General features: G+C 32.6%; 2 protein-coding genes across 3 annotated transcripts; one reads left to right on the top strand and one right to left on the bottom strand.

Moving 5' to 3' along the window:
• Positions 1 to 4,830: 4,830 nt before the first annotated feature.
• LOC127115419 (protein DETOXIFICATION 16) lies at positions 4,831 to 8,746 on the top strand. Of its 2 annotated transcripts, none has more exons than XR_007800721.1 (8): positions 4,831 to 5,092; positions 6,409 to 6,953; positions 7,077 to 7,163; positions 7,275 to 7,331; positions 7,462 to 7,700; positions 7,874 to 7,992; positions 8,119 to 8,192; positions 8,463 to 8,508. XR_007800721.1 is itself a non-coding variant. In XM_051046974.1 (8 exons), exons 1-8 carry the CDS (start codon positions 4,892 to 4,894, stop codon positions 8,547 to 8,549), a joined length of 1,422 nt encoding a protein of 473 aa, XP_050902931.1. In that variant the 5' UTR covers positions 4,831 to 4,891; the 3' UTR covers positions 8,550 to 8,746. The 2 variants fall into 2 exon arrangements, 1 of the variants encoding a protein (XP_050902931.1); XM_051046974.1 differs by having other exon boundaries at positions 8,106 to 8,192; positions 8,463 to 8,746.
• A 4,594-nt stretch (positions 8,747 to 13,340) lies between these two features.
• LOC127110229 (ribonuclease 3-like protein 2) lies at positions 13,341 to 16,435 on the bottom strand. Its single transcript, XM_051046083.1, has 3 exons — positions 15,907 to 16,435; positions 14,746 to 15,122; positions 13,341 to 13,668 (listed from the first exon to the last, which is right to left on the bottom strand). Exons 1-3 carry the CDS (start codon positions 16,381 to 16,383, stop codon positions 13,494 to 13,496), a joined length of 1,029 nt encoding a protein of 342 aa, XP_050902040.1. The 5' UTR covers positions 16,384 to 16,435; the 3' UTR covers positions 13,341 to 13,493.
• Positions 16,436 to 20,680: the final 4,245 nt, after the last annotated feature.

Raw genomic sequence — 20,680 nt, 5'->3', positions numbered from 1 at the left:
GTACAAATACCAACAACATATGCAATTAAGATCATCTCTACCATCTTAACATTCCACATATCACCATAATTCAACTCTATGAATTATCCACCAATGGTACATATGCACATTCATAACAATTATACTATTCACATATATAAGCTAATTATCAAATACGCACACTTAGATTTCATTTCAGAATGATTACAACATTTAAAATCCTCAATTTTCCCTTTTTCAACAGCAAGTAACCAGTTAACGTATTTTGGGTAACCCGTTACTCAGTTTAACAGAATTCAATTCCTAGGCAAATTTTTAACTAAGTAACCCGTTAACGTATTTGGGGTAACCGGTTATGCTGAAAACAGAATACAATTCTGGGCAGATTTTTAAGTAAGTAACCGGTTAACGCTTTTAGAGTAACCTGTTACTCAGTTTACAGAATTCAATATTGGGCAGATTTTCAACATGGTAGTCGGTTAACGCTTTTAGAGTAACCGGTTACTCAGTAAACAGAATTAAATTCCTGGCTCATGTTTCGCGTGTAATCGGTTAACACCTTTGGGGTAACCGGTTACTCAGCCTAAAACTGGAATTTTTCTTAACGTTGCCTGTACTGTAATGGAATTTAATAAAATAAGTGGCTTCTCAATCTATCACTCAATTTCACCCATATATCGATTTCCAAAACGAAATTACTCATCACAAATCAAAGATTACTCATCAAAACCTAACAATTTCAAACATCCATACAAAATTAGGGATTTTAACCTAAACATACTTCTACCAATTGACCCAATTATACTAACCCATAATAATAAGGATTCTCCCCCTTACCTCTTCAATTTTCTGGAAACCTTAGCTTCTCTCTTCTTCTTCCCCTCTTCTCCTTACTTTTCCTCTTTTCTTTCTCTGTTGCCGTCAAATGACCAAATGAATCCTACTTCTCACTCTTCTCACCTCTTACTATTCTAGTATTATATTTGGGCTTAAAGAACGATACCTCTAATTTAATTATTAGGCCCAATAAGACCTAGTATTATAATATCTCTATTTAGTTCAATTAAATTAAACCAACACAATATACACACCAAGTTAATTAATATAATCAATTATTATACTACCTAACAACCAATTAATTAATTAACACTCCAAATAAATTAAATAAAATATAATAATAATAATATAAGAAATAAATACTAAAATTGGGTTGTTACAACAACATATGCATGAGAGAACGCAACCAAGATTGCCATTCTAATCAGAAATGCCTCTAAGAGCAACTCATATTTTGGGTGTGGTGCATTCTAATGTATGTGGTTATTTTGAGGTACCTTCACTTGGAGGGAATAAGTACTTTGTGTCATTTGTGGATGAGATCACATGAATGACATGGGTAGCACTCATTAAGTTCAAAGATGAGGTGTTTGTTGAGTTCCAGAAGTTCAATGTGAAACCTGAAAATCAAAGTGGACAATGGTTGAAGATCCTCATAACCGATGTTGGAGGTGATTTCAACTCAAAAAAGTTCAAGAAGTTATGCGAGAAACATGGTATTGAGCAATGAGGTGACTGTTCCATATAATCCACAACATAATGGTCTTGCTAAAAGGAGAAATAGAACTCTACTTGACATGATAATGAGCATGCTGAAGGAGGAGAATCTACCTACGCAATTGTAGGGTGAAGCAATTGACACATATGCATATGTGCTCAACAAATTTCAAAAAAAGAAGTTAAAGAAAGTAGTTCTTATTGAGAGGTGTACTGGTAGAAAGCAAAGTGTCAACCATTTCAAGGTTTTTGGGTTTGTATGTTATAAACACATACCAGATGCTACTAGAAGGAAATTGGATGGCAAAAGTAAAGTTATGTTGCTTATAGGGTACTATAATACAAGTGCTTATAAATTTTATTACCCATTCACCAACAAAGTTGAATTCAGTAGAGCTGTCATAATGAAAGAATCAAAAACATGGGATTGGAGCAAGTCTCAATCCAACTCTAGTGCAATGTCAACACTAGAATCAAATGTTGCCTCTGAAGGTGATTCTAGCTCTAAAGGAGAGTCTGAATCTGAAGATGACTATGACTCTGGAAGTGAGTCTAAATCTGAAGGCGACTTTGACTCTGAAGGTGAGTCTGACTCTCATGATGGATCTGACTCTGAAGGTGATCCAACATCTGAAGGTGATCCAGTCTCTGAAGGTGGTCCAGTCTCTGAAGATGAAGTTTCTCAAGATGGTCCTACTTTTGAAGGTGAACTTCCACATTTCCAGAGACCATAGAGAGTTATACAGATACAAAGGAAACTTGTACATTTTGAGTTGCTGCAAGATATTGAGATTGACTATGAAGGGGAAGTCATACAGGGTGTCATGATGGTTGTTATTTTTATAACTGCAAATACGAATTGATCTTTGATACATTTAGATGTAAATCCAGTTTTTCTTAATGGCCCATTGCAAGAATAAGTTTATGTGTTACAAACTCCTGGATTTGTGAAAGATGACAAAGAATGGATGGTGTTTAAGCTACATAAAGCCCTGTACGGGTTGAAACAAGCTCCAAGGGCTTGGAATATGAATATTGATTCATTTGCAAGCATCTGGGAATCAAAAAATAAGAAATGGAATATGGTGTGTATGTGCAACATACTTTTGAGGACAATGTGATTTTGGTGTGTCTTTATGTGGATGACATACTTCTGATAGGGAATTATACTTATGAGATAAACAAGTTCAAGAAGGTGCTGATGAATGCATTTGATATAATTGACCTTGGAAATATGGTATATTTTATAGGGGTGGAGATTTTACACTCTGAGAAAGGAATCATTGTGCACCAATTAAAGTATGAACTTGAGCTACTGAAGAGGTTTGAGCTAATGAAGTATAAGTCAGTAGTCACACTTGCTGAAACAAATCATAAGTTAGAATATGTTCTGATGGTGATGATGTAAATGCTACAATCTTCCAATAGTTTGTTGGTTGTTTGAGATATATATGTAACACCCGTCCTAACATATGTTATGCAGTTGGAATAGTGAGTAGGTTTATGAGTAAACCAAAGTGGTCACATTACCAAGATGCGATCGAGATTATGAGATATGTAAAAGGGACTCTGAGGCATGGAATTTTGTTTCCATCTAGAGTGTCAAATGATGCTAAGTTGATATGGTACTCAAACTCATATTGGCGTGGTGACATAGTAGATAGAAGAAGCACTACAGATACATGTTTATGTATCTATAAGCCCTCATTTATTGATGTTCTAAGATGCAACCAATGGTTGCATTGTCAACCTATGAAGCTGAATACATAGTGGGTGCTTTGTAAGTTTATCAAGTTGTTTGGTTGTTGAGTTTGGTGCATGAACTGAAGGTCAAGGTGAGCAAACCAATCAGATTGATGATTGACAACAAAGCTATCATAAGTGTTGTTAATAATTCAATGTTGCATGGAAGAAGTAAGCATATTTATATTAAGCACCACTTTCTGCACGATCATGTCCGTAATGGATTACTTGGGGTTGTTCATGTCAGCACTCAGAAGCAACTTGCAGATGTGTTGACCAAGACAATCAAAATTGAACACTTTATCAATTTGAGAGATGGAATTTGTTTTGTTGATTTTAGCTTGTATGTGAATTAAGGGATGATGTTGAATGTAATTCAAAATTCAAGATTAGTTTCATTTGCATTTAGTTTTGCATTTGAATCTGAGTTTAGTTTGAATTTGAGTTTCATTTGAGTCTTTGTATAAAACTTAAATAAAAGTGAATTTGTAATAGAATCTTAGACATTTTCAAATTGAGAATGTTAGTTAGAAATTCTCCTTCTCTCTCTATTCTTGTGCACGGTTAATGGAGGTTCATTATTGAACTCAAATAGAAAATATCATTTTTCTTGTAGTATCATTTTCAAATATAATTTTTAAGTATTATGTTCTTTAAAACAAAAATTATTGTAAAAGTTATTATTATTTAACAATTGTTTATGAGAATGTTTTTCTTGAAAATTATTTCCAACAAATATTTTCTATTTTTGTAACACAATTGAGTTCTTCACAAAGTTCCTCCAAAAATATTATTCCCTTCATTTTTTATTATAAGTCATTTTTTACTTTTCACATGTATTAAAAAATATAATAATTGTGGTACGAAAAAAGAGAAATTATGAATGATTTTACAAAATTGTCCTTCATTAATGGTATCGAAAAGATAAATTAACATAATTGAAAGGAAAGAGAATAATAAATATTTAAGGGTATAATAGAAAAAATAACATTATTAAATTATTATTATTATAAAATGACTTATATTATGCTACAAAATATTTTTGCAAAGTGACTTACAATAAAAAAAATGGAGGTAGTACTTTTTAGAATTTTTAATTTATTTTTCAGGATTTTTTTTTCTTAAAAAATATCATTTTCCTTTTGTATTTTTTAGAGATTTACCAACCCACGCACTTGCATTATCGTTTTTTCTTCTTCTTTTAATTTATAGGACAAGGTATACTATTTTTTATTTTACTTTTTTCTTGGTAAAAAGAGAAGTAGTGTTTTTTTTTATAAATGAAATAAAAAGTGAATTGACTCAATTCAATTGAGTTTGATTATTATTATTAATGACAACTTTGAAATTTGAACATAAGTGTAAGGTGTAGAAATAGTCAAAGACAAAAGCCAATGAATTTCAAAAATAATGCTTTAATTAATAATATATCTTAAAACATATTTGTTATTTCCTAATTCAAGTTAGACAAAAGCCACGTTTCAATTCAAAAGAAATCTCCTATTTTTATTATAAGAGGCTTCAAAGAGTTTTGTTTTTAAGTGATCTATTTAGAAAAAAAGACAAGTAATTTTGTTTTAGAGAGTTGAAAGAGAGAGAGAGAAGAGAAAGAAGAATGAAAATAGAGAGAAAAGAAATTATTGAAGAAGCAAAAAAACAACTATGGCTAGCAGGACCAATGATATTTGTGTGTGTGTTTCAAAACAGCTTACAAATGATATCTCTCATGTTTGTTGGACATTTGAATGAGGAAGTGCTTCTTGCTGGTGCTTCTTTAGCTATTTCATTTGTCAATGTCATGGGCTTCAATGTATTGGTATGTTTACATCATTTTCTTCATTTTTCATTTTTCATTTCTCATTTTCATATTTATTGATGTTTATACATGTATGAAAGTCAAGGTAGACATGTTCATTCTACTACTAAAATATTTTTAGTATCATGTCAACTTGTGTTTTAAAACACTTCATGCACCATTTTTAAGAGATTTTTCTTTTACATATTATATATCTTATGTTTAGATCTGGAACTTAGAATGTATAAATTGATTTTTATATGTTTGATGTTTCAAAACACCTGTTTAATTATTTAAAATGTGTTCTTAAGGTAAATGTTAACTTTTTTCTTACTTCAAAGAAAAACTAATATTTTTTCAACATTATTAATAGAAATAAACTAATTCTAATTTTAAAATTATTAATTTATTACAAGTCAGACATTTTAATATATTTTATATATTGAATTAGTTTCTTAACAAGTGGTGTTACTAACAAATTACAATAGTTGCCAATATTCTTATGTTGGTGATTTAGTATCACCCATGATTTTAGTAGTAATGAGATTTACTATAGGCCGATGCAATTATGCGTTAAAGTTTGGAAACGAGTTAGGAGTAGTGCGGAGTGCACGCTCGTAGAGCCAACGTGTAATTGACTGCAAGTAATTGAAAACGGGATTCCAAGGGACGTAGTCCCTGGCGGGGTGCGGGGCAGCGCCCCGAAGAAAATTTTCTTTTGAACGTTTGAACCTTCCCAGCCGTTATTACCGTTTTTCTTGAAAATGTATGACTTTTCGTTTTCAGTTTTCGTTCTCCTATAAAAGGGGAAATCTGGCATCGGTTTAGGGTTACACACAAAAACCATTCTACGTTCCAGAATCTTTCTTTTGCCAGAAACATTCTTTCTTCAAGAATTATCCCCACAAAGATTTCGTGAACCCAGGCATAAATAGGGTCGAAATACTTTGTTCGGAAAGTGAACGAACACGATTCTTCGAAGATTATCCAGGATTATCAATTAATTATCTAACATCTTACACTATTGTAAGACCAATATGTACATTACTATCAATTTCTAGATTGTAAAATTTATATTTTTGGGAAACATAAAACTTATATCACAATGATAATATTATTTTAAAAAATTAATTTAGAATAGATTATTATTATTATTATTATTATTATTATTATTATTATTATTATTAATTTTGTTCATATTAATAACTAATAATTAAATTTTTGATCTGTTGAAGTTTTAATAATAACCTACTAAACTATATAAAAAAAAGATATTATTTTTCTTTTGGTCAAAATACTATATTATTCTTTTGTAACCAATGTTAACATTTGTCTAGATGGGTATGTCAAGTGCACTAGACACATTTTGTGGTCAAGCATATGGAGCAAAACAATATCACATGGTTGGAATCTACACACAAAGAGCAATGTTAGCTACCACTCTTGTTAGCATCCCCTTATCAATCATTTTAGCATACTTAAAACCCATTTTGATTCTCCTACATCAAGACAAAGCCATTGCATCACAAGCTCAACTCTTTGCTCGTTACTCTATTCCAAGTCTTTCTGCCAATGGCCTTCTTAGATGCCTTGTTAAATTCCTACAAACACAAAACATTACTTTCCCTATGGTGATTACTAGTGGACTCACTACGTTGATACATGTTGTTCTAAGTTGGGTTTTCATTATCAAATTTGGACTTGGTATTGGAGGAGCTGCTATTACAATCTGTATCTCGAATTGGATTAATGTGATACTATTGGCATTTTACGTCAAGCTATCGTCTTCTTGTAAAAATACTTGGGTTGCTCTTTCAATGGAGTCTCTTCACAACATTCCTCAGTTCCTCAGACTTGCTTTTCCTTCCGCAGTCATGGTTTGGTATGATATGATATTTTCTCCAAAAAAAAAAAATACTTTCTCTAATTATCATATTATAAGAAAAATCAATTTTTTATAGTATTATCTAATTGCATGCATATTGTATTATTGCATATGTTATAGTTTGGAATCATGGACATTTGAAATTATGGTGCTTCTTTCTGGTGCTCTTTCTAATCCAGCATTGCAAACTTCAGTGCTTTCTATATGGTTAGTTGTTTCTCTTAAGGAATCATGTCACTCCATGCATGTTATGTATATTATATTTATTGCTTTTTTCTTATTTTGACAAAGTTTATTTGTTTGTTTAATGATTTTCAGTGTAAATATAAATGGTATGTTCTGGATGGTACCATTTGGAGTTAGTGTTGCTGGAAGGTTAGTCTTTCATGCTAAACTCTATTATATTTTGATTAATCATATGCTAAACTCTATTATATTTTGATTAATCATATGCTAAACTCTATTAATAATATAATGAGTCTCATTACGTTTTTCTACACGACAGTACAAGAATCTCAAACGAACTTGGAGCTGGATGTCCAAACACTGCATATTTAGCCGTAATTGTAACCTTATTCATGGGTTTAGCCTTTGGAGCTCTAGAGTTTGCTTTTCTTATGTCGGTATGGAAAGTTTGGGGCAAGGCTTTCAGCAACGTACGTGATGTAGTCTCTTACGTGTCTTCCATGACACTGATTGTCGCAGTCTCTATCTTTATCGATTCATTTCAAACAGCATTCCAAGGTAATAGAGACTATGATTCATTATTCTCTGGCGTTAATATAGACCAGATACTCTGATTATTTAATGAATCTAAAAAGTAAATTTTCTCTTATAAATCGAATCAGAGGAAGTAGTACATTGTTGATGAATGTTACATGGACAAAAAAACTAAGTAATTGTTTGATTGTGAAAAGGTATTGCTAGAGGATGTGGTTGGCAGAAGTTTGGTGCATATGTTAACCTAGGATCTTTTTATCTTGTGGGAATTCCTTGTTCTGTTGTATTTGCTTTTGTCCTCCACATGAATGGACAGGTAAGAGTTAACTAATTTTTTTAATCACTTTCCTAAATTTGCTTAGAAGTTACTAAACTAGTTGATTTAGAACTACTAAATTTGAGATTATCTTGATTTTCTCATAAACACAGGGACTATTTTTAGGTCTTATAATAGCACTTATTATTCAAGTGGTGTGTTTTATTATCGTCACATGGCGCACCGATTGGGATAAAGAAGTAAGTCTTCTTAGTTTCAAATGATTTTTGTTATCAACTATAGACGATTTTAATTATTTATGGTTATACTTAGTGTTATCATCAAGAAGACAATCGAGTTGATGTCTATTTGACAAAAACAAAGAAAAATTTATGAGTTGAATTTTGAAATATACCATATTTCTTCTTTGTTTTTGTCAAATTAGTATCGAGTTGTAGAAATTTCGAACAATTTTCAAGTACTGGTCCAAGGTTAAGAGTGTATTAAGAACATTATGTTACAATGGACAGGCAAATAAGGCTGCAATAAGAGTAGGAGGCAATGGAGTTCAAGTGAATGCACTTCCACTTGAAGAAATTAATGTTGCTGCTAAATAGTTAGAAACATACACCTGAATTTTATGAGTAGAAGATTGATGTAGAAAATAGAAATAAAGCTCAGCATCATGTACTCAATGCAAAACCATAATTATTATGCCTGACTATATCATCAAAGGAACCACATTGCTCTTACACCTTTTTCACTGTCTCTCAAGAATGCATTTTTGCTAAATAAAATGTGGTTATTTATATAACTAGGTTAGAATTTTTGCTTCAAATATATTATATAATTTGGATGATGTGAAATTTTGTTCCTATCCATACATTTTTTCTTAGCTGTGAATTTTTCAAGGGATGGTTTGTGTTTATTTATTTTGAGTGATGAGAGTATTTGAAAGGTTGGGTGTGTATTTGCTTTTGAGAGTATAAATTATCTTTAATTGGAATATATATATATATATATATATATATATATATATATATATATATATATATATATATATATATATATATATATATATATATATATATATATATATTGTTAGTCAACTTGATTTTTTTGTTAAATTTATTTTCTATTTAAATGTTTTTTTTCAATTGACATTACGAGGGTCATTCATACGTTTACATGGTAGTATGTAACTCAACAACCTAACATATTTCATCTTTCTTTTATATCATCGTTATCCAAACTAGACTTTTTAGGGTTTGAATTTTCCTTTGTGTTCGTCTTCATCTCAAGGATTTGAATCTTAAATCCGCTCTCTATATCTCTTCTTTGTTGAGTTTGAATCCTAATTTGTGTTCATCTTCATATCAAGAGTTAGAATCTCAGATTGTGTTTATCTTTATTAAATTTGAGTTCGAAGTTTAATCTTTAAAATCTAGGGTTGTATTCTATTTCCAATATATATTTAGTTTACATCCATGTTCAACATGTCCACCTTATTCCAGAATTTGAGAGAACCTGCTCTAGTACAAATAAACACAATTAATTATTTGGTTTCGTTGGAACTATTCTACGAAAACACGAAAGAGAAGATAATTTTATTGTCAAGAGGATACAATTTTATGATGTCTCAGTGGCATTACAAATTTGAATTTTAAAAAAAAAAATTTGGGTTGTAGAAATTATAAAAACTCCAACAAAAAAGATGTAATTTCTTTAAGTGGTTCGACGATGACATTGTTGATGAAATAGGTTTGAACATTGAAAGTAAAAAAAATAAAAATATAAAATTGAAGAATGAGTTGGCCAATATAAAAAATGGTTGAAGAAGGAGTCAATGATATTTGTGTTTATCTATTTATGATTGAATTTAGTGTTTATCTGTTTATGATTGAATTTAGTGTTAGTGGCAATGTTGTTATCTAATGAAAAAGCATATTGTGGTCCAATGTATTTGAAATTGTTGAGTAAAAGTAAATAGTTTTATTTGATTGTGGTATTTGTAATGTCGTTTGAAATTGATATTGTATTTCTTCAGTGAATTCATGTTTGGAATTGATCTAATCATGTGCTAAAATTATGTGCTTGTAAACTTGTTTAATGGTATTTTTAGTAAACAATCACGAGTTTAGTTCACTTAATAGATTAAATTCAAAAAAAAATCTCAATGACAATTTGCATCAAAAATTGCAAAGAAATGTGCGTGCTATTGAATCTTAAGTATTTGAACATTGATAAACTTGAATATAAATTCTAAAAACAGTAAGCTTTTGGATAAAGATGATAAACAAAAAGTGTGACAAAAGTCATTAATGTAACAATGCTTTAATTAAAAATACTTCAAGAATTTAAAGAGTGGACGTTGAATCATACATTATTTCAAAATTGTTTCTCTATGAGACTTAGGTACTTCAATTCTATAGAGAATATATAAAATTTACAACCTTGACCCCAACAATGAGATCGGCCATATATACTAATACAATGATAATCGTGGACAACGGTTATTTTCACAAGTTTTAACATGTATCCCACTACGTGGGCTCAGCGCTCTAACTGACTTCTGAAGGTGGTAAGAAACACAAGAAATGGGGTTTGAGTTTGCTTTCTAAAAACAAAAGTTTTTCAAAACCAACTCAATAATGCAATAACATGAACAAGAAAAATAACAAAGTTATTTTTATACTGGTTCGCCATTAACGAAGCTACATCCAGTCCACCCTACCAAGGTGATTTTAGACATCACAAAGACAAATTATCTTTGTCTTCTTGAGTCTATTTGACTAAAACCTAGTCACTCAAGGAAATCACTCAAACAACTTTGAGATTTACAAGTTTGTGTTTGCAAAGAATGCTTCTAAAAAAGTAGATTAACACAAGATTAATACAAAGAATATCTCACACAATAACGAGTAAAAACTCTTACGTGTTTACAAAGAATATAGACAAAAAATATTTACTTCACCAAGAGCGTGTGCATGTTCAATAGCGTGAGCATTAGCATAAGAGCATAAGCAACTAGCAGCTTGTCCAATCTTCCAAGTCTCCTTTATATAGGCATATAAAAGATTCGTTGGAGGATATAATTGAAATAGCGAATTGCAGTTGTTTCCTTTCATAACAGTTTGCATATAGGAGGAAAAATGGTACAATATTATTGTCCTTAGCCCACAAAATCAGTGTAGTGTAGGAAAGGGTGATCTTGTACTATATATTATTTTCCTGGTGCAAAACTTTTTGATCTTATATTCGAATCTTCAGAGGCTTCTGATGAAATGTTGTTGAATCATACTTAGAAGGATCAAGAGACAAGTTTACATAATATTTAAAGCCTCAATCTTTAGAGTTTTGATATAGTTCCTCAGAACTTAGTCTTCAGAGTCTTCAGATCTTGTTCTTCAGAATCTTTAAAACTTGAGCGCAGAATATTGGAGGTTGGCAATCCTTCAGAGGCTCTTCAATCAGAGTCACGGTCAGAAGCTTTAGCACAAATGTTCATCAGAACTGTTGTATAAGACCTTTCTAGAACTTGACAGTATTTTGTAAAGCTCTTGTATTTCTTCAAAGTCAGAGTATGTTGATTCCAGAATCTGATGACGTCACACGTCAATGCTTCAGAGTCACAACCTGTTACCAAAATCTACACATTAGACAAAAATGATTAGTGTACAAAATTGTTCTCTAAGAAGTAATGTGTTGTTATCATTAAAAATAATGGTCATATGCAGAACCAAATCTTATTCTAACAATCTCCCTCTTTTTGATGATGACAAACCCATGTATTTTGATGAACAATTTTTATTTGGTTTAATCATATAAAAATATCAGAGCGAGGTTTGTAAGCTCCCCCTGAATTTTATATAGTTAAAAATATTTTTTAGTTTAGAGTATCAGAGTTAGCTTTGCAAGTTTCCCCTGAATTTAAGACTTAAAATAATCTTAACATATATAAAAATCTCAATCAGCATGAAAGAAATAACTTTCCATAAGGCAGAAGCTTGTTGTTACTATCTTCCCGTAAGGCAGAAGCATGGTTACTATCTTCCCATTAAGGCAGAAGCATGGTTATAAGGGTTGAAGTAACTTCCCGGAATGCAACAGCTTGGGTACAGAAGTATTTCATTCAGATTCCTTGCTTGAGTGTCAGAAAGTCTAGTTATCAACCTCGTCACAAAACATGATTTGTCAGAGCTTTCATATGCCTGGTTCAGAGCTTGTATACACTTGGTTCAATAAGCACCTTGTTCAAAATGAGAATATGCCTGGTTCTTAAAACATAAGTCTGGTTGCTATGAACTTAATTCGGCTTGGTTAATGCCTTAGAACCTTAAACACTTGGTTAACATGATGAAGCTTTTCAAAATTCTCAGAAAGGTTACCAATATCATAAACATATAAAACATGTTTGGGTTTCAGAATTAGAATTAGATATATCAAAATCAGTCATTCTTTCTCCCAATTTGTCATCATTCAAAAAGAAGTAAAGACAAAGTAAACCAAAATAAAATAAAATTTCATTAAATTAAGAGAATTCAGGTACAAAAACGAGAAGAAAAAACAAAAAAAGATAACACAAAATATTAAAAACTAGGGTTTACGAAGGGTGGCAGTCTTGATAAGATCTCTCTAAGAAGCCCTTCTATATTTGTTGTCCTTTCCTTAACTTCAGAATTCTAACAGATGCTTCAAAATGTATTTCTCAGAAACCAAAGTCTTCTTGACGCCAGGGTCACTTCCAACTTCAAGAGTAGTCTCAGAAACAATCATTGTATTCTGAATTAGAGAAGGAAGTGAAGTCACTACTAGAGCAGGAAGCAGAAGAGTATGAGGAACCTTCTAAAGCAGAGGTTCAACTAAACCAAAGAGTCTGGCATGGAAGTTCCTTTTAGATTCCTTTAGGCACTACAACAAACAAGACCTTAGACAACGCTTTTTTTAGCCTTAGACAGCGCTTTAAAGCGCTGTCTAAACCTCCGCTGCTAAAGGTTTAGACAGCGCTTTTTTAAATCTTAAAAGCGCTGTCTAAGCCCCCCCCCCCCCATAGACAGCGCTTTGGCCAAAAGCGCTTTATAAGACCCTCTTATTTTAAATTTTTTAGGTATACCTTAGACAACGCTTTTCAAAAAGCGTTGTCTAAGCCCCCCCCTTAGACAGCGCTTTTTACAAAAGCGCTGTCTAAGGTATACGAAAATTTTTGAAGCTTTTGTTTTAAACCACATTTTTTCCAGGTTTATAAACCAGAATTTCTACCTGTTTTCAACCAGATTTTGACAGACAATTATCACATTTTATATATGCCATTTTGGCCTTTTTTCTACCAATTTTTGGCTAACAAATATATATATACCAATTCAAACCAATTTTGCCTTAAATGTATCAAAATATATACAAATTTATAATTTTATAAATAAAATCAATTTTATAAAATTGAATAATTCAAAATCAAATTTTACTATACATAGACTACAATTACAACTACACTCAGGTATCTATTTCTCACAAATCAAAAACTAACATAGACTTACAACCAGTACTTTGGGAGGCCACAATTGTCACACATACTTGTGTTGTTGTAAGGCCCGAATCATCAAAGAAGCTGCAGAGTTCTCTGCATCCTTCACCCGAGATTTCTCATCTCCAGACATTTGGAGTGTGGCAGATGGAGTAGCTATTTGTACAGCAGTGACAAATTTCTTATCTTGAGGAGTACCTTCATCTTTCACAATGCTGTAAAACATCATAGAGAAGCAAGAAATCAGTTTACAAGCTCGACACAAGCAAATCAACTTAAATAACAAGGAAGATTAATTAGATAGTAGAAAATTTCAACTCCCCAAAACAATTATTGTTGAGTTTCTCTTTGTAGATGTATAAAACTAATAGCCCAAAAGAGGGCAGAGGCATAACAAAATCTCTCAGTCATGGATAAGGATGTAGAGAACCAAACACCCAACCACCAGGATCCAATTAGGATTACACCTAATAAAGGCGTTATGTAGGCCAGGCCAGGAGCATCAGAGTACAAATTGTTTAGGAGAACCTCATGTATATAACATTTAAGGTAAAGAATAATTGAATCTTGTTTATATAGCTTACAACTACTTTGATTCAGATTAAAAAGGAGTACAGACTTTTCTTATGAATGAGTTCAAAATATTAGGTTGATTGGTACTCAAGTTATATATCGGGCATGACTAAAGTAATTTCTCTCAGTGTTAAGCAATATACTCAGAGTAAAGAACAATGTAGCATTGATCATCTATTACAGTTAAGAACTGAAGAAGGAAAAAAATAGCATCAGTTATATACATTATTGTTGCATATATCAAGTTTCTTATTTACTTTTGAATACTTAGAAATCAACCAAATTTATGAAGAATTCACTATTGATCCTATGATTTGAAGTTTGTCTCCTTTTGGTTAGATGAAATAATATCTGATTTTTCTTATAATTAAGGCAGATTTTATAAATGGATGTGAACCATTCACCGGAAGGGATCAATAATATTTCAATTTGAGTTGTATGCCACAGGCAGGTTTCTACTGTGTCCTAGACCTTGTGACTAGGTATATGAAGGCAATCTTCAAATGCAAGCAATAACTTAACTGTCCCAGCTAACAAAAACACTATTTTTAAAAAAATAATACACTCTTCATCCTCATCATTTTTTGGTTTCTCAAACCTGCCATATAACTTCAAGTTATTCTAGCAAGGAAACCAGAAGACAGGTAGACACACTTTTATACACAGAAAATGAAATCAAGACTATAAATGAATTATAGTGCCAGGCTAGCCGTGTTTACCTGTATACTGGTTTAGGCCACTTTTTTATCCCACAAATTGCATATAACTTCTGCTTTGCAGCTTCAACTTCAAAGGTACCATCAATGCCGACATAACAGTCACGTATCATGGTAGTGGCAGGCAGTAAGCGTTCTAGTTTATGCAAGGCAGCCTTGGCAGCTTCAAGCCTTGCAATATCCTTTTGGTCTGAGGAAGCGGATGCAACCAACTCTCCGTCAACATAGACATTGGCCGTGCTTTTGGCACCATTTCTCTGTTGTTCTATGTCAACTTTTTTACCATTCTTTTGGCAGATCTCGTAAAGCATTGTCACCGGTTGCGGTTTTTGTTCCAGATCTTGCAAAGTAACTATCGGCTCCAAAACACCTCTTATTATCTGCCAACAAAAATTACAAGCATTTATCAGGCAGTGACAAAGTTGTTGGGTCAAAACAACTACACGATTTCATATTGAGTGCACAATATTAAGCAAGAATAGGTTCAAGTTTAAACAACAGGAATAATGCATAAACTCATCATGTACCAAACATAAAATCATCTAACATATTTACAAAATGTGCCTAAAAAACATGGTCATTAACTCAAATGCACCAAACATATTTACCAAACAGTGCCTAAAAAACATCAGTTGCATACTTGCAATGGTCATGATAATATGTCATCGTTGACTCAACCAAAGACAGAATATGTTCATGCACACATTCAACTCCCACATCATGAACTCCAAAGCCACAGCTTTGGGGAGCAACAATACACCCCAATCCAACCAACCAAACCCAATGTACAAGCTATAACAAACATCTGTAAATCTAATCATCATAATCAATTAATTAGGTCTAAATGTATCTTAGTTTTAGGAATTCCTAGTCATTCCCTTTTCTAATAGAGTAAATCTGGTCCAAAAATTAATGTTACTATCCAGGTAAACTTGGATTGCAAGTTTGAACAATGCCATTGAAATTTCACAAACTGAGATAACAGAAGCTTTTCTTGCCAAAATTTCACATAATTTTAAAAATGCTAATAAATCTTTCATATCACCATGCTCATTTTAATTGCTATGATCCTTTCTACTATCATCAACAGTTCAACACAGTGAAAAAAACAACAATTGAAATGCTAACAAAAAAAAAATCTAGAAAGTTCAGAAATAGCCCTACCACCCATAATTTTTTAAGATCAAAACCAACATCAACATAAACAGCAGCAGCAATAGACTCGACAATATCAGCAAGAATCTTCGGAGCTTTCACCGATCCACCATACTTAACAACAACACAGTCATCCTCACAATCAACCGCTTCAACAAACTCGTTAATCGCATCAACAATTGAAAATGTATTGTGACGTACATAACGGTGCAGACCGTTACGCACGGCAGCGCGAGCGAGTTTCTCGGTGCTAACATTAGCGGCACGGAGGAGGGAGAGTGTACCAGGATCAACGGAGGAGTAAGCGAGGAAGAGGTGATTGCTGATCGCGAGACCTAATACGGCGTCGCCGACGAACTCGAGACGCTCGTATGAAACGGCTTCAGGGTAAGAAGTATGGGTTAGGGCTTGTTCTAGAAGCTTCTTGTTTTGAAAAGTGTAACCGATTATTTTCTCCACTGCTGAAACTGAAGCTTCCATCTTCATCTTCTCTTTACGTGTTGTGTGTGAGATTCGGAGATTGAAATAAGCAGAAAACAAAAGTTGTGGCTTTGGAGTTCATGATGTGGGATGATTATGATTATTTTTTTTTAATTGAAAGACTTTAAACAGCGCTTTCTCAAAAGCGCTGACTAAGGTCTATATTTAAAAGCGCTTTCTAAAAGCGCTGTCTAAGGGGGGGTCTTAGACAGCGCTTTCTAAAAGCGCTGTCTAAGACCCCCCCTTAGACAGCGCTTTCATTATTTTTTTAGAACATTTTCCGTGTTTTATTTTTATTTTAACCTTAGACAGCGCTTTCTTTTAAAAGCGCTGTCTAAGATGCGCTGTTAAAAAACCTTTTTGGCGTAGTGAGGCAAGTAATCTCCAACTTTTCAGAGCTGACTTCTATCCAACTTCTAAAGTTATTGATCAGAGCACACACTTAAGAGAGATTTATGTTAGAAGTGCAAGCCTTAGTGAGAGCGTTGAGTATGTCAGTAGCCTCACCTTCAAACTGAGTAAACAATTCATCCAAGTGTGTATGGTGATGTTGGTTTGAGAAGGTGTTTGAACATAGTAGGGTTGAGGAGTTCTATATGGGAGGGGAATGATCTCAACATATGACTTAGTGTCAGAATCAATGTCTGATTCGCAACAGAAGTGTCGGGGTGAATGGAGATTGATGGTTGAAGTTGTAATGGGTGATTTTTTGGTTGAGGGAGTTGGGATAAAATAAAAGGCGGTAAAAGTGGTTGAAATTATGGTATGATATTGGAGGTTAAAATTTCATAAAGTGATGGTGACGGTGGTGGAATGATGACATTTGGATTTGTGGTTTGGGGAGCAAAAAGGATTGGCTCTAGAATATAAGGAACATCGTAAGAAAGTGTGGTTGGGATGGATGAAGTGATGGTTGGGGGGATAGATGAATTGTTATCAATAGTAATCAGGCGAGTATCATAAGGAACAGTAGTTCCAACAGAAGTAGCTTCAGAAGTTTTGGATTCTTCAGCAGAGGCATCCTGATTTTCCTTGGAAGCCTTAAACCTTTTGGTCATCCTCTGAGAGTGATTTTTAGAAATCTTCCTCTTCTTCTTGGAAGTAGATTCAGAAGTTGCAAGAAGAGCACTTACGTGACACTTCTCTAGAAACTTTACCACATCATCCAGAGAATATGGCTTTGAGAAGATAGGAAAATCTTCCAAAGGTATCCTTCTACTATGGATCACTTCCTTTGGCATATCAGCAGGAGGACTTATCATTTCAATAATAATCCTCATATTCTTCAGGCCTTTGGCGTTAAGAATCTTTCCAACCAGAGGTTGTATGCCTATGGAGAACTGATCATCTATTAGATAGTCAATCAGTTTACTCTCCATCAGAATGTCTGAGATCAGCCTACCCAAAGGGATGTATCTCTTTTTCCTTTTGCTACCATCTTTGGTGTCCCTTACAGTATCCCTCAGATGTTGAAATAGAAGTGCAGGAAGATTCACCTTCTTTTCAGTTTCAATATAGTAAAGGATATATTATTGGTCATTGTTGATGTAGTCAGATGAGTTGGTTGACGTTCTGGGATGAATGCATCCAAGAAGAATTCTAGCTCAACCCTTCAAATGTGGAAGAAGATTTTTGATCTTTCTAGAGTGTTTTCTAGAGGCGAAAATCACTTTAGAAATCTTAGTCAAATTTGATTCTTTTTCCACCATTTTTTCACACCTTATTCCAGATCCATCATGACCAATGAGCTTGGCAATAAGCTTCTTAAATATCACTATCTTCTTTCGAAACACAAAGGATGTAACTTGGAAAGGAGAATATTTTGCATGAATCCAAAAATCTCAAACCAGATTGAAGAAAATTGGGCCTTGAAGAAAGTTGAAGAAACTTTCCCAACCTTGAAATTTGACAGCAGGAAGAAGGTAAATTCCATTGTCCTTCATATTGTCAAACTCGACCATGAGTTCACATAATACTTCCAGTTTCTCTGCTTGAGAACTCAAGGTAATATCAGGAACATCATGCGTATCTTCAGGACAAATAGTTCTCCTGAAGAAGATCTTGATGAAACAATTTGAAGCAGATGAGGAATTTGAGGTTGTGGTTGCGAAGATAAAGAACCACGGCTAGTTTGTTGAGAAGTTGCAGTGCCTTGTTATTGAACTTGTTATTGTTCTTGAGTTTGCTGAGCAGATTGTAAGGAAGTCATTATTGATGAAGAACAAAGGGTTTTTAGGGTTTTCTTTAAATTTTTAACTCAAAGAGAGAAAGTGTAGGTTGTAATAGTAGCAAAAATGTGTGAAGTGAGTGAAGTGGATTTATATAAAGGTTTTTGAAATCATGACAAAAATAAAGCAAACATCAAAAATATGACAAGGGGGTAAAGCGTGAAAGATTCTACCTAATCCCAAGGTATATTCATCCAACATGCCACATCAACGTTAGAAACAGTTCAGTTTTGTCTTAATAATTGTTCCATTATTCGAGACTGATTGACAGCTATTTAAAGAAAAATTGTTCAATATCCATAGCTTAAACCCCATCTGACTCAACATTTTTTATTGTTGGGGAAGTCGATATCCAATTTGAGATGTTTGCCCATGTAGACTTTGGCTTCAAAGTCATCGTTCCACAGGGAAGGCATCGTCGCACCCTTCGAAGAAAGCCTAGATAGTGTACCACATGAGAGACCCATCGATAAGATTATCTTCCAAGTGGTTGGTATTAGGAGGTTAAACGTATTTGTCTTTGTCGCTTCAGGTGTGTGAGGAAACGATTTCAATCTATCCTGGTGTAATGAGTTTGATAGGCATAGGAAAAAGAATAATATCCCATTTGTGAACCTCTTATTTCCCTTTGACTATAAAGTCGCTCGAGTAAATTTTAGGGTTGTCAAACCAATTTTTGCCTCGCCTAACTTTTTTCTTGGCGTGGCGAGCCTTCCACTCAATAATATCCGTCAGAGCCATTCTTCATGCAAAAATAAAACATAATAACATTAGAACCAAGAAGCAATATTATTTTAAAATTGTTAGCTGAGATTTCGACGCCAAGGTTGGATTAAGTATGATGGGCAAAAGAAATATTTTAAAGATGTTTTGACTTCGACAGATAGTACTTTAGGAGATCTTAGTCGAAGAGGTCCTTTGTATAAGAGGGAAATGTTGGGTTTAGGACTTAGAAATATTTATGAGTTTAGACTGCAAATTCGACGGAAGCAATACTGAGATTGCGTTCACGAAAGATTTTGAATTTTGAATAAGGATGAACCTGTCTTTTGTCCTTATCCATTTATCTAAAATGACATGTGTAAAGCTACAGCGAAGTGAAGGCATGCAAATGAAACGTGTCATTTTCTGGAGAAAAGACTGTTGATAGTGGTTATTTTCGACTTAGTATAAATATGGGTCTTAGTGTATAGGATTTTTGGGTGTTCAATCATTGTACAAATACTCACAAATTACTCTAAGTATCTAAGTGTGTTTGATAAACGAGTTCGTTGAGAACGTATGTATGAGTCACCATATTTTCATTTCAATTGAAGTTATTTGCAGTTTATCAATTATTCTTGACTTAAATAGTATATTGGTCCCTCTAGAGTGTTTGAATTTGGTCCCTATATCTTTTTTTTTTGTTCCCTATATCTCACTTTTGTGTTGACGTTATTTTCTGAGGTTAAAATAATATTAAAAAAAGTTAATTAGACTAACGATGCACACGTGAAACTGCTGAGTTGGTTAACATCGCTTAAGTGGCAGGCCTTTTTCTTTCTTTTAACATTTTTTATACCCAATATTTCCACGTTAGTTTTTTTATTATTATTTTTTGTTTTGATATTAAATCCTAAAATGAAGTGTTTAAAAAGTGATGTCAAAAAGATATGAATGCACAACCATTACATTATCATGGTAACACATAACCACTAGATCAACCAACCAATTTGCTAAATCTCTTGCAACAAATATATATATTACATAGCTAGTATAGAATTATCTAAATAGTTTATTAATTAGTTTAATTATTTAATATTTCAAAAGTTTATTTCAATTATTTAATTTATTAAATAATTAATTTATTAAATATTTCAATTATTTAATATTTTAATATTAAAAAATTTAAATTAGTTTAAATATTAATCTTTTATATTTCAAGTATTAAACTATTTCAGTTATTTAGTTTATTAAATAATTAATTTATAAAATATTTCAATTATTTAATATTTCAATACTAAAAGTTTTAAATTAGTTTAAATATTAATATTTAATATTTCATATTTCAACTATTAAACTATTTCAATAGTTTA

The sequence above is a fragment of the Lathyrus oleraceus genome, chromosome 1, assembly GCF_024323335.1.
Source record: "Lathyrus oleraceus cultivar Zhongwan6 chromosome 1, CAAS_Psat_ZW6_1.0, whole genome shotgun sequence".
Classification (NCBI taxonomy): domain Eukaryota; kingdom Viridiplantae; phylum Streptophyta; class Magnoliopsida; order Fabales; family Fabaceae; genus Lathyrus; species Lathyrus oleraceus.
This window is presented reverse-complemented; position numbering and strand designations above follow the sequence as displayed.